The sequence below is a fragment of the Dioscorea cayenensis genome, unplaced genomic scaffold (genome assembly GCF_009730915.1).
Source record: "Dioscorea cayenensis subsp. rotundata cultivar TDr96_F1 unplaced genomic scaffold, TDr96_F1_v2_PseudoChromosome.rev07_lg8_w22 25.fasta BLBR01001419.1, whole genome shotgun sequence".
Taxonomy (NCBI): Eukaryota; Viridiplantae; Streptophyta; class Magnoliopsida; order Dioscoreales; family Dioscoreaceae; genus Dioscorea; species Dioscorea cayenensis.
This window is the reverse complement of record NW_024087810.1, coordinates 1-14,341: the sequence shown is the minus strand read 5'-3', so window position 1 is coordinate 14,341 and position 14,341 is coordinate 1. Positions and strand designations below refer to the sequence as shown.

General features: G+C 31.6%; 2 protein-coding genes, 1 long non-coding RNA gene and 1 other non-coding gene across 4 annotated transcripts; 1 reads left to right on the top strand and 3 right to left on the bottom strand.

Moving 5' to 3' along the window:
• Nucleotides 1–1,782: 1,782 nt before the first annotated feature.
• LOC120256395 lies at nucleotides 1,783–1,884 on the bottom strand. Its single transcript, XR_005535287.1, has one exon. It is a non-coding gene; the product is annotated as a small nucleolar RNA Z279/snoR105/snoR108 (small nucleolar RNA).
• Nucleotides 1,885–1,976: 92 nt separating this feature from the next.
• Nucleotides 1,977–2,716, bottom strand: LOC120256394. Its single transcript, XR_005535286.1, has 3 exons — nucleotides 2,578–2,716; nucleotides 2,361–2,478; nucleotides 1,977–2,268 (listed from the first exon to the last, which is right to left on the bottom strand). It is a non-coding gene; the product is annotated as an uncharacterized LOC120256394 (long non-coding RNA).
• Nucleotides 2,717–3,670: 954 nt separating this feature from the next.
• On the top strand, nucleotides 3,671–5,804 carry LOC120256392 (O-fucosyltransferase 38-like). Its single transcript, XM_039264085.1, has 6 exons — nucleotides 3,671–3,716; nucleotides 4,661–4,730; nucleotides 4,807–5,020; nucleotides 5,105–5,286; nucleotides 5,383–5,478; nucleotides 5,547–5,804. Exons 1-6 carry the CDS (start codon nucleotides 3,671–3,673, stop codon nucleotides 5,662–5,664), a joined length of 726 nt encoding a protein of 241 aa, XP_039120019.1. The 3' UTR covers nucleotides 5,665–5,804.
• Nucleotides 5,760–11,293, bottom strand: LOC120256393 (alcohol dehydrogenase 1-like). The gene is given in 10 exon segments (XM_039264086.1): nucleotides 5,760–5,990; nucleotides 6,062–6,223; nucleotides 6,314–6,471; nucleotides 6,551–6,626; nucleotides 6,726–6,808; nucleotides 6,887–7,212; nucleotides 10,735–10,772; nucleotides 10,774–10,782; nucleotides 10,930–11,066; nucleotides 11,172–11,293. Coding segments are annotated over 10 exon segments (1,143 nt in total). The 5' UTR covers nucleotides 11,209–11,293; the 3' UTR covers nucleotides 5,760–5,873.
• Nucleotides 11,294–14,341: the final 3,048 nt, after the last annotated feature.

The following is a 14,341-nucleotide window of genomic DNA, read 5'->3' as shown; positions in this document are numbered from 1 at the left end:
CATCTCTAGTAAAAACATAGAGATATCTAGCGAAGATAGTAGATGTCAACTGAACTGAAATTCACCGAAAATGTATTCCCTGGACCGACCTACCGAACCTATGTCTAACCCCATTCTCAAACATGAGTTCGGGAGATAATTTTTCTCGATACCCGTTCTCATAGACGGAAAGGAAAAAAGGAACCACATGACGCTCTCATGAAGCTTCACCAGCCGATAAGAGACAAAATCTTGAGACTGTTTTAGTGGCAGTAAGGAGGTCTATCCACTTCCTAGGCTCACCCACAGGCGACAAGTGTGATATGGAGACACATACCACTGATTTAACTGCTGGCCAGTGTCCTTCCTGCTCTACTTGTTTTTTCTCTGAGCGGAAACTCTCCCTTAGCGTAGGGTTTATGCTTGTCTTTGTTTTTGATGAGCATGTTTGATTGTTCCCTTGTTTGTGACTCTTGGTGCTTGTAATAAAGTTGTCGTCTATCAAATTTTTTCAATATATATATATATATATATATATATATAATTATCAATATTATTATTATTATTATTATTATTATTATTATTATTATTATTATTATTATTATTATTTACTGGAAGGATGAATTGTATTATTTATTTAAATAAAAAAATGCTATATATATATATATGAAACAATTTATGGAACTATTTCAGTGCTATATATGTTTTCCCTGATTTATCCATATTTTGTAAAAAAAATATAAAACCCTTGTGATCGATTTTTTTTTTAAAAAAAAATTATGAAACCAAGAATTACGAGTAGGTAAATATTACTATAGAATATTTATCCTTTGTGACAACCTTGACCCTATACGAGAATAAAAAAATGGAATTTTCTTTTATTTATTCATGCATGCAAGTGATTGGAAAAACAATTATTTTTTAATCTCATTTTTTTCACGTACAATTATGAGTTAGGAATATAATTTTCATTTGAGTGTCTGATTAAAAGGTGAAATTGATAGCTGAAAAAAAGAAATCAAAATCTCTCTATCTCAAGGTACATATATAGACACAAACAGCCATCATGCATCTAGATAATTGATTTGGTAAGCAAAATTATTGGCTTGCAAAATGACTTTGTCTACATCAAACTACTGATTTTTCTCACTGGTTGAAAGCAATATCCCACCTAATGCTCTATTTATCAATTAGAAAATCCTTCAAAAATAATTTGTCTAAATTAAATGAGTTTGAAATTTCTAATTTCGCTTAACTCAAATCTTCTAAATTTCTAAAAAATTATAAAAGCAAATTTAAAAAAATTAATTATATAATAATTTTATAAAAAAAAACAGCATTTGAGCCACAACTAATTCTTCTTTCAATATTTGATATTTTCTTTAAGTAAGATTAACTCTTTAGTCCATTTATGCCTTCAGTGTACAACTACAATTAAAATTTAAAAATTCAAACTCATCTTTAATAAAAATATAGAGATCTCTAGGGAAGACAGAAATGTCAACATAACAGAAATTCACTAAAAATATATTCCCTGACTGACCCCATTTTCGGACTCATGTTCAAGAGAAAATTTTTCTCGATCCCATTCCCACTAGATTTCTTAATCCTTGTTCCCACAGAATATACAGCAGAAATTACAGAACTTAAGAGATTCCTGACCTAAGTTTTTTCATCTATTTATTCCTTTTTATCATATACATACATCAAATATAATTAATATATTTTTATTTAATATTTAATATTATATATATGTACAAAATATTTAAATTTTATATATAAGGTGAGGGTTCACAACCATTGGAGACCAAATTTTATATATAGAGTGTGCTCATTGTCGTAACAGGCTATGGGCGCACACCCATCACGCATCAAAGCGCAAGCTTTTACCACTCATCACCTCCCATTGGACTGCCTGAAGGATCATACCTTCTTATCGACCTCCCTTCCTTTATTTATAGCCTTCATCCATGACCATTCTCACTCCCAGCTGATGTGGGACTAAAATCCCATATACAGACACAAACTCTTATATATATTATATAACACAAACTATTCTTCTGTTATTATTTGTGCTTCTTCAAAAGTTCACAAAAATGTGATTTGAAACAGTACAAGAACAAAAGATCAAAAGGAAGTTTGTGTTATGTTTGGAAGTCTCTGTCCTTTCACAAATGACTTGAAGAGTTGCAGAGCTCTTCCTGGTTGTGCATAAGGAACCATATGAGCAGCACCTCTCACTGTAGCAAATGTCAGCAGTTTCCCATACTCTGTCATCCATCCTCCCACCTTAATTGAATCACAAGTATATATACCATCTTTAGATATGATATAATCTATATAAACATTAATTCGATATCATATGAATATGTGTATATAACTGGTCTTTATAGAACCATGTGCGATATGGAACTGTAATGCTGTGTTTCATCTCATGTGCTAGTTCTCGTACAAGGTGTTCGAGATCCTAACAATGGAACAACTGAGTCTTGATCACCACTGTAAAGTAAAGAGAACAATGTTTGTTCATCAATTAATCTTTTAGGTTATGTTCTAAATATGCAATTTGATTCCAAGAATAAATTAGTAACATCTTACCTGAAGATGCATACTGGTATTTTGTGGCTGATTATGGTTTTGAGCAATGGAAGGATGTTGATATTTCCATCTGTGTTGTTGTAATCCAAGACACTGCCAATCAGAAATGTTGGTTACCATTGAATGTCCGGCATTTGATAGTATAATATAGAACTTGTTTCTATATCAGATCATTACATAAAATAATAAATAATAAGATGTGAATGGTCAAAAGTTATAGAAGTAAAATTGGAACAAAATAGGTCACCAAACAGATGCATCAAAGAAAACTTTTTGTCATATTTATTTAGTTATTTATAGTTAGGATGATACGTCAAACTCGTTGAAACATTATTATTATTATTATTATTATTATTATTATTATTATTATTATTATTATTATTATTTGATAATTTGGGAATTAGATAAATAAATAATTAAAAGGTAGGTGGACATCATTAATGATGCTTGCTTTTCACTACAACAAATTCACAATTTAGAAACAGTTTTTTCAGTTTCCAATCCGTTGCTAATTTAAGTTAGATGGAATTTTTCAGTTCCTAAAAAGCTCATTGCTAATTTGATTAGCAATGCAAATATTGTCCATTGCTAATATTGGAAACGGATTTAAATTAGATTTTATTTCGTTGCTAAATTAAAAAAATGAAAACGGATTTTTTGCCTTTTTCTAATCTGTTTTTAAATCAAATCAGTTCTTAATCCGTTTCAGAAATTAGACAAACAAACTCAGTTTGAAATATTGATTAGAAACCAAACGTTTCTGTTTTTTCATTAGAAACAGAAAAAATTCAGTTTCCAAACCGATCCTAAATTTAAAAATATATAAAATCGATTAAATTTTGAATCAGATTATTCGTTTCTATTTCTACATTTAAAATTTTAAAAATAAAATAAATTCAAAAACAGATTAATAGGTTTTTAATCCATTTTTAAATTAAAAAAATATAATAAATAATATTTTGAAATAGAATCGGATATGTTGTCCATTTCGGATTGCATTCCCTTTCTAAGAAACGGACAAGTTATCTGTTTTTAAATCAGAAACTGAATAGTTGTTCGTTTCTAAATCAGAATAGTTATCCTTTTCTAAAAGATGGAAACAGACTATTGGTCCATTTCTAAATCAGCAACGGCCAATCGTTCTGTTTTTAATTTAGAAACGGATTAGTTATCCGTTTCTAATATATATAATTAAAATAAATATTTAGTTATACATAAATAATGAATATATATATATATATATGATTGATACATCTTTCAACCAGTTGTAAGCTATTTATAAATTTTTAAAATGATTTTAAAATATAAATATCCATTTTTAATTATATTAACTTAAAAATAATTTTTATTTAGGATAATATTATCTAAATATATTATTGAGATCAATTTAATACATCACATTCAATCTACCTAGCTAATAAATCACATTAATTCTACCTAATTAATTAAATAAAACATCTTATATATATAGTTGTATATATATATATAGATTAATTACCAATTTATTTGCATATTTTTAAGTAATATTAAAGTCAAAATGAATTTTTTCATTTAAAAAAGTTAAAATTAATTTATAAAAAAAAATGCTCTATAAGTCTATTTCATATTATTAATTATACAAATTATTATTTATTAATACTTCAAATAGGATTAGATTTAATAATTTAATAAATTTTTAAAATGTTATACAATAATTATATATACTTTTTAATAAGTTCTTTATATTTTAAATTTAGAAACGGAATCATGTTCCGTTTCTAAATTAGAAACAGATTAGAAACCGACAGGTTTTCCATTTGTTAATTAGAAACGGATTAGAAATCAACTTATATGCCGTTGTTAATTTAGAAATGGAAGTTTATTCTATTGTTAATTTGAAAACGGAACGCAAGTTCGTTGCTAATATGAATCTGAAACGGAATTAATCCGATTCTAATTTTCTGTTGCTAATCAGACATAATTATTAGGACTATTTAATTTTTTGATATAAATTTTGTGTCTAAGATGTTCGTATTCTAGTCAAGAAGTGGATTTGAGTCATAGTTCATGCAAAATGAATGTATAAATGTGTTAAGAGATTAAGTGCAAGTCTCTTTTACTGGATGTACTTATGGCCTCAACGATTCCGAAGCTGAAATGCTGACTGCTTTGAGGTGAGATGCTCTCTATTTATTGTGGATTTTCTTTCATTTCCTTGATTTGGTTGTGAACGGACTTTCTTGTTCTTAGGGAGAATACGAAACATTGGAAATTAAAGAAAATAAACTCAACCGAACAGAGAATAGGAGGCTTTTGTCCTTTGACCCCCAAAGAGGTTGGGATCTTTTTGCAAGCTTTGGGTTACCCTCCAGCCACCTATATCTATATAGCGGCGGGTGAAATATTCGGTGGAGACACTTATCTCTCAGACTTGCGATCTCGCTTCCCTAACTTGGTTTTCAAGGTTCTCCCATCTTGTGCTAAATTATGTTTGGTGCAAACTATGTTACCAATTCTTCCACCTATAATTACATTGAATTTTTTACAGGAGACATTAGCGACAGAAGAATTGGAAAAATTTGTCAGTCATGCATCTCAGGCTGCGGCTATTGATTATATAATATCAGTCGAAAGTGATGTATTTGTTCCATCGTATACCGGCAACATGGCAAGAGCTGTTGAGGGACATCGGAGATATCTCGATCACCGGAAGACAATCAACCCAGATAGGTATTCCTCTGTACCTGTTTTGTAGTTGAGATTGTCGACATGTTGCACCTCTACCATCTTCTAAATTACATTATTTCGCACCCCTGTTGGCTTCAGGAAAGGATTAGTGGAACTCTTTGACAAGATGGAAAATGGAGAGCTGAAAGAAAGTTCGACTTTATCGCCACTTGTAACTCAAATGCATAAATCAAGGTAATGTCGATGGCATCTGTGCAACCACCTCTTGATAAACCACTGATATTGAATTTGTTATTTGACAGACAAGGATCTCCAAGGAAAAGATATGGTTCTCTACCAGGAATGAAAGGAAGAAACCGTCTTAGGACTGAAGAATCTTTCTATGAAAATCCACTTCCCGAATGCATTTGCCGTAATTGAAAGCACTGATTCTACTGAACTTTGGTATTTTTTTAATGTTGCAATTGTTTCATATGATTCTTTTCAATGAAGCATCTGTTGCCAAAACTTTGACATCTCAAACAAGCAAATATATTTTATATGCGAAATTACAAGAGTTACTGAGAAATCCACAACTTATTTGGATTATGAACAACAGTTATTCCTTTCAAGCAAACATAGGAATCAGATCAACCATCCATGTGAATGATGCAGCGGAGACTATCACCGTTGAGCATGAACTCATAAGCCTTGTTGATCTCAGCGAATGGCACTTCATGAGTGATGAATTTCTCCAGTTCTAGCTCCTGCATCAGGTATCAGAACAAGGACTTAGATAACACAATGTGAGAATGATTTCTGAAATTTCAATCATCACCTTGTTCATATACTTCTCCACAATAGCAGGAAGATCGGTTCGCGGTTTATAGTTTCCAAAGAGGGTTCCTTTAAGTGTCCTCTGATGCAGCAGATTCATAGGATGTGTCTTAAAGACGGCGTCTTTGTGTGGCACTCCAACCAGAACAGCAACACCCCAACCCTGAGATATTGAATCATCCATACAATTCGCAAGCATGAAAGTATCCGAGCAAAATCAAACACGACAAAAAAAGAGTTCGAAGAAAAATACATCATGAACACATTCAAATGCAGATATCATTGCATCAACATCACCGGTGCACTCAATACTCCGATCAACTCCCCCACCGGTCATCTCGGCAATAACCTCTTGAACAGGTTTATCATGATCTTTTGGGTTTACGAACTCGCTGACACCGAAATTTTTTGCTGTTGAAATGCAAGCAAATCTGTTTATCAAATCAGATAAACCGAGTTGAACTTCAATCAAGAACATCATAATTCAGACCATGATTGAATTTTTTCGGGTTCACATCAACACCGATAATTCTCGAAGCCCCTGAAATCCTCGCCCCTTCGGCGGCCTATTTGTGAATCATCATCAATATCATTAGATATATATGATCTTATTTGTTCGTATTATATTAAGCTAGTTTAAATTATATCATTGAAAGATAGCTCACCGCAAGTCCAACAGCTCCAAGGCCGAAAACAGCAACTGATGATCCCTTTGGTGGTTTTGCTACATTCAAAACAGCACCAAGACCTTCAAAGAAAACAAAGAACTTGAGCAACAATGACATGCATAGTTAATGAATGGAAACATGAACCAAGAGTTTTTCACCTGATGAAATGCCACAACCAAGAATGCAAACTTTATCTAGAGGAGCCGAAGGGTTGATCTTCGCAGCACAACCGACATGAACAACAGTGTACTCACTGTATGTCGATGTTCCGACAAAATGGTATATCGGTTTTCCATTAATGGAGAACCTGGATTGCCCATCACTGATCATCACTCCCCGGCCTAAGTTTACCCTGAGAAGATCACATATGTTGCTCTCCTTGGACTTACAATGTATACACTCCTTACATTCTCCGCTGGGCACCGGAATGACATGATCACCGGGTTTAAGATCAGTAACTCCATCTCCAACACTCTCAACAATTCTAACATGAGAAATACAAACAAATATTAGCCTGTAAAGAGCCATTTGGTTCGCGGTAATGTAGAAAAATTATTATGTGTTATGTAGTAATTTGAAAATATTACTATGTTTGGCATTGCACCGATGGTAATCTGATGATAATATCACATTATCAACATAAGAATATTACCAAAAAAGTTAGTAATCCTATTACCATCAAATTTGGTGTCTATCTTTGATTACCGTGATAATGTAATAACTTTTTTATATTTTACCAAATTGATTATAATGAATCAAATACGATAATGAACTATATATTACCAGTAATAAGAGTTTCCAACCAAAATAGTTATATCAAATTTCCATAATATTCCCAATTATATAACATTCCCAACCCATATTATGATAGTAATCTCTTTACGTAGTAATATATTATTACCACGAACCAAATGACCCTAAGAGTTAACAATTGATTTGTTCTTGAATTTTCAATTTGGCAGTTTGGTGTCTAATCTACATAGATTACAAATATATTCACGTTGATTCATGTCCAATACCCAAATGTTAATTTTTGTCTTTGAATCCAAGAAAATATCATTTTGCTCTTCTCGATTTTTTTGAATATATTTGCTTTGATTTATAAAATTACGTTTTTGTCCTTTGTTAAGATGCCAACTGGACCGTGCCTTAGCCCACCATCCTATTACAACCAACCAATCAACCACCCCTTTTTCCCCTCCATAGGTTTATCGGTTTATGTGCACCAGTGAATAATAAATGATTGTAAATTAATTTTTTAAATATTTTTTTAATAAAACATGTGAAAATACCTCTTTCTTGTATATGTATAGATAAACTCTTACAATAAAAAAATAAATATTATGCTCTTGTAAAATAAGTCACTTGTGCATGTTCTCAATGAGAGAGAGAGAGAGAGAGAGTGAGAAAGGAGCGGTAAATGTCCGCAGATGAAAATTTACCTAGGGATAGATCAACATCTAAGATCTAATAAATCCTGAGAGATGTCTGGAGATGGAAATCTACGAACATCCTCAAAGACAGGGCCTCATATATTCAAATTTTTTATTTTAAGATACTTTTTGTACATGCTTAAAAAAATTACCAATTTATTGATTTATTTTTTTTAAATATGATATGTGCAATAATCAGAGGTGTGTGCACAATCGGAAATTAATTATCAGGTCATATGCTCTCACTTGGTGGTACGAGAATTGGGTTACAAATAGGGGTGTATTTGAGCCGAGCCGTTCGTGAGTAGCTCGGTGTTCGGCTCGATAAAGGCTCGTTCGTGTTTAGCACATATTGTAAACGAGCTAAGCTTGAATATCATTTTCAAGCTCGATTAATAAACGAGCCAAGCTTGAACAGCCAAAAGCTCGGCTCGTTCTGGCTCGCGAACACAGCTCGTGACCAAGCTCATGAACAAGCTCGTTTATAAGCTCGATTGTGAGCTCGTATATATATATTACATTATATATATGTATATGTATATGTATATTAAGGTGTATATGTGACTATGTCATTGTTGTCAATTTGAGTTACACATATATGGCTATAAACTACTATTCGAAGGCTAAGCTCATTAAAAGCTCATGTCAACTAGTTCATTAAGTTAAATGAGCTCATAAGATAAACGAGCCAAGCTTGAACACCACCAAACTCGGCTCATTAAATCTTGTGAAGAACTCGTTTATTGTATAATTAAAAGCTCGTTTATAGTATTATTTACAATTTTATTTGTAACAATCATTAATATAATCAAACTCAAATCGAATTGAGTCACACTTGATAATGATTCATTAAATAAGTTTACTAAATAAAAAAATAAAATATAAAAAAAATAGTCAAGCCTTAATCAAGTTAGCTAGCTAAGTCTAAGCTTCGAATTTTCTTAACAAGTTGAGCTCGAGCATGAAGCTTGAAAGAAGCTCGATTAGAGCTCGAGCTCGGTTAAAATAGTAACGAGCCAAGCTTGAACATAAAAAATGAAACTCAAAGAAAGCTCGGCTCGAGTTCAAGCTCGATTAAATAGTAACGAGCCAAGCTTGAACAAGGCAAAGCTCGGCTCGGCTCGGCTCGTTTACAGCCCTAGTTACAAACATGCTTCTATACAGAGAATTTTTTAGCACCTCTTGGACATTGGAAACCTTTGCTTACTATATATTTGGTAAAATTTGAATAAGTGACCTCGCATGAGAGTAAAGAGTGCCTCAACCAATTGGCTAGCCCAACATTAGCAATTTTACCAATTTATTACTTAAAACTTTAATGATTTTAAAAATGATTTGTTTTTAAATAAAAATTAAAAATTAAATGGGCCAACTTATGGGCTCACCTTGCTCGGTTGCCACCTTATCATGAATATGTTCATTTTAACTTTAGAGCAACTTTAATCGTTATACTATCATAGAGTTTGATGTCCATGCCACATCATCAACCCATTAAACTCTTATCAATTAAACAATCTCCCATAATAGTTAGAGTAATGCTATATAGAACGAAGAGATCACACGAAACTAGCCACACGAATGATGTAGCTAGTGATGTGTCAATTTTTTTAATTAAAAAAAATAAAAAGAGAAATTAGGGGAGAAATTAGGGCACATGTTTTCTATCTCTCGTGTGTGACTCTCTCTATCTCTCTCGTGTTGCTCCCACAATCAACCCATTTAACTCCTATCTATTAAATCATCTCAAAATATTTTATTTTAAATATATTTATTTCAAAAATATTTTATTATTTAAATAATAAGTTAATTTATTAAAAATCACTTTAATAAAAAATTTCATAATACATATTTATCTAATAAAAATCACTTTTGAATACATATTTATTTAATAAAAATCACTTTCTAATAAAAACTTGGTATAATACCCGAATTGGTCCTTCTACTTTTCTCTCTCTTTCCTTTTGATCCCTCTACTCAGTAATGCGCCCCACTAATCCCTCTACTCTTGAAAATGACCAAATTTAGTCTCTCTGCCCTTAATCTCTTCCCATTTAGTCCCTCTACTCTTGAAAAATACAGCCAATACTTAGCCTATTTTAGAGTAGAATGGACTAAGTAGAACCATTTTCAAGAGTAGAGAGACTACTTGGGAGCATTTCTGAGTAAATGGACCAAAAAAAAAGAGAGAGAAAAGTAGAAGGACCAATTCAGGTATTATACCTAAAAACTTCATAATTATATTTAAAATTGAGAGGGACCTATGTGTTTTTTTTTTAAATAGTGGGTCTCATGGTTAAAAGTATAGTGGCCACCAAACGCTTAGTGATCACCATACGTTTTTTATGGGAGCGTTTAATGTTTAAACACTCATTGAGCTTTGCTCAATGGGCGTTAAAGATGCTATTAAAGAAACACAACAACTATATTAGCAATCCGTACGAGTGATTTGTACAATTAATCATCAAATAATAATAATAATAATAATAATAATAATAGATAAGTAAATAAATAAATAAATAAATCATACAAACAAAAAGAAATATTTTTAGATTGATTCAAAACGACAAAAATACCCTGCAGCTTCATGCCCAAAAATTCGAGGAAATAATGGTATTTTGACCCTGAAAACATAATCCAACATATTATATATTAAAACCAGTAAACATAACAATCCAAATTAAAAAGCAATATATATATATATATATATATATATATATATAATCATAATAATAATAATAAATAAATAAATAAAACACCAAGAAACAAACCTTAGCCTCCCAAAAATAAATATCACTACGACAGACAGAGGTATAGAGTATTTTAAGGCGAACTTCCATTGCTTGAGGAGGAGCCACATCAACCTCTTCAATCACTAATGCCTTCCCTGCTTCCCACGCAACAGCAGCTGCAAGTTCAACAATTATATATATATATATATATATATAAACTCATCATATAAATTCAAAATAAACAAACAAATTAATTAAAATAGAAAACTATTATCAACTACCTCTGCATCTAATCACTTGACCTGCAGTGCTTGACATGTCTGACTCTCTCAAACTCAAGGTATTCCTGAATGGCTGAATCCTGAAGTTTAACTGAGCAGTGCATGAATTTATAGAGAAAAAGGATGCTCGCTCACTCACTCTCTCTCTCTCTCTCTCTCTCTCTCTCTCTCTCTCTCTCTGACGTCAGTTAACTAAAAACGGGTGATCTCTCTCTCTCTTGACTAAAGTCAGTTAACTAAAAACGGGTGATGGTGATCTCTCTCTCTCTCTCTCTCTCAAACTTGACTAAAGTCAGTTAACTAAAAACGGGTGATTCTGTACTTGTACCTTGTTTTTAGTTTACCTTAAATGGTTCATGTGGATAAAACATAGGGAAATCCGGAAATGAATGGTGGGTAAGAAATGAATTTTTTTGACCGGTGGATCAGATTTAGTTAAGGGATAACGGTCATTTCACTCGTGGCCATAATTGTTTATACTTTATATTGTTGTGGGAGTAATTTTTTTTTATAATATAAAAATTATTTAACTTTTCTCCAGTTGTACATGACACTGTTTTAAGATTATTTTCGGTGAGTATGCTGATATCACACTGACATAGCGTTTATGTGACACTGAAAATTGTTTTAAAACATGTCATTATTGCATTATATGTAACTAAAAAAAACGAAGTGATTTTTGTGTTAAAAAAAATTTGTAATTATAATATTATAAAACGTAAATATTTATGATCATGAATCAAATGAATACAAGGGAGAGTCGTGTAAGTTTAAGTCTAGGGGGATCATGCGGTACAAGCTATTGGGAGCTGTCAGTTTTGGCTGTTTTGGTTTGGATTCTTATGTTAATAATATCTGAGAATCTGGAGAATATTCCCTAGAGCATTTTATCTCTAGGCCCTGTAAACGAGCCTAGCTGAGTCGAGCTTTGCCTTGTTCAAACTTGGCTCGTTATTATTTAATCGAGCTTGAACTCGAGCCGAGCTTTCTTCGAGCTTCATTTTTCATGTTCAAGCTTGACTCGTTACTATTTTAACTGAGCTCGAGCTCTAATCGAGCTTATTTCGAGCTTCATGCTCGAGCTCAACTTGTTAAGAAAATCCGAAGCTTAATCTTGGCACATTAGCTTAATTAAGGCTTGACTATTTTTTTATATTCTAATTTTTTAATTTAGTAAAGTATCATTTAAAGCTTATTTAATGAATTATTATCAAGTGTGACTCAACTCGATTTGAGTTTGAGGATTAAAAGAATGATTTAAGCTTATTTATTGAATCATTAAGGTTTGAGTTCAAGCTTGTTAAAATCTTCATTAAATAAGTTAACAAATAATTATAACAATAACAAAAATAAAAATTGTGATGTAACTATCTTTAAATATTTTTTTTGATATTATTAACGATCCAATAAATAAGCTTGTTCATGACACTATGAATGGTTATATCAATGATTGTTACAAATAAAATTGCAAATGATATTATAAACGAGTTTTTAACTATACAATAAACAAGTTTTTCAAAAGATTTAATGAGGCGAGTTGGTGGTATTCAAGCTTGGCTCGTTTATCTTACGAGCTCATTTAACTTAATGAATTAGCTGACATGAGCTTTCAACGAGCTGAGCCTTCAAATAGTAGTTAAGAGCCCTATATGTGTGACTTAAATTGACAACAACGACATAGTCACATATACACGTTAGTCTGCTTGAGTCAATGTCAGAGGACTCAAGCTCAAATTTTGCAGAGAAAGTGCAGCGTTTTTTGAAAGTACTAACACCCATACCTCAACTCCTAAAAAGGTCCCACCTGCTAGTTGGCGCAGTATTTAGACCAAAGAAGCCATCCTCATGTTGGAACAAGAAGGCAGGCTACTTTGTAACACCCCCAAGGACAGGAAAGAGAAAAGGAACCACATGATGCTCTCTTGAAGCTTCATTGACTGATAAGAGACAGAAGCTTGAGTCTGCTTCAACTGCGGTGAGGAGGTCTATCCACTTCCTAGGCTTACCCACAGGCGACAAGCACGACCCGGAAACACAAGCCCCTAATCCTACTGTCAACAAGTGTCGTTTCTGCTATACTTGTTTTCGTTTTTGGGTGGAAACTCTCCTTTAGCCCAGGGTTTATGCTTGTCTTTGCTTTTGGTGTGCTTGTTTGATTGTCTTTTTTGTTTTTTGTTGTCTCCACCTCTAGTGGATCCTTATACGTTTTATTGTTCCTTGGTACTTGATGTAATAAAGTTATAGTTTATCCATTTTTTCAATATATATTATTTTATTAATTATCGATATTATTATTGTTGTTATTATTATTATTTAATGGGCGGATGACTTGTATTATTTATTTAAATGAAAAAAATGCAAAAATATATATATAAGAAACAACTTTATGGAACTATTTCAGTGCTATATGTCTTCCATGATTTATTCATATTTTATAAATAAAACATATATAAAACCTTTGTGGTCAATTTTAAAATTTTTTTTTTATGAAAACAAGAATTACGCGTTAGGTAAATACTAGAATATTTATCCTTCGTGACAACTTTGACCCTATGTGACAATAAAAAAATGGATTTTTATTTTTTTATTTATTCATATGCGCAAGTGATTGGAAAAACAATTATTTTTTAATCTCATTTTTTCACGTACAATTATGAGTTAGGAGTATGATTCTCATTTGAGTGTCTGATTAAAAGGTGAAATTGATAGCTGAAAAAAAGAAATCAAAATCTCTCTATCTCAAGGTACATATATAGACACAAACAGACATCATGCATTAATAGATATCTAGATAATTGATTTGGTAAGCAAAATTATTGGCTTGCAAAATGACTTTGTCTACATCAAACTACTGATTTTTCTCACTGGTTGAAAGCAATATCCCACCTAATGCTCTATTTATCAATTAGAAAATCTTTCAAAAATAATTTGTCTAAATTAAATGAGTTTGAAATTTCTAATTTCGCTTAACTCAAATCTTCTAAATTTATAAGACAACTGAATCATATAAAAGCAAATTTAAAAAAATTAATTATAATAATTTTTTTTAAAAAAATTTTGAGCTACAACTAATTTGTCTTCCAATATTTGATATTTTTTTTACATAACAGTAAAACTTCAATCCATTTATGCCTTCAATGTGTAGCAACAATTAAAAATTGCTACAAACT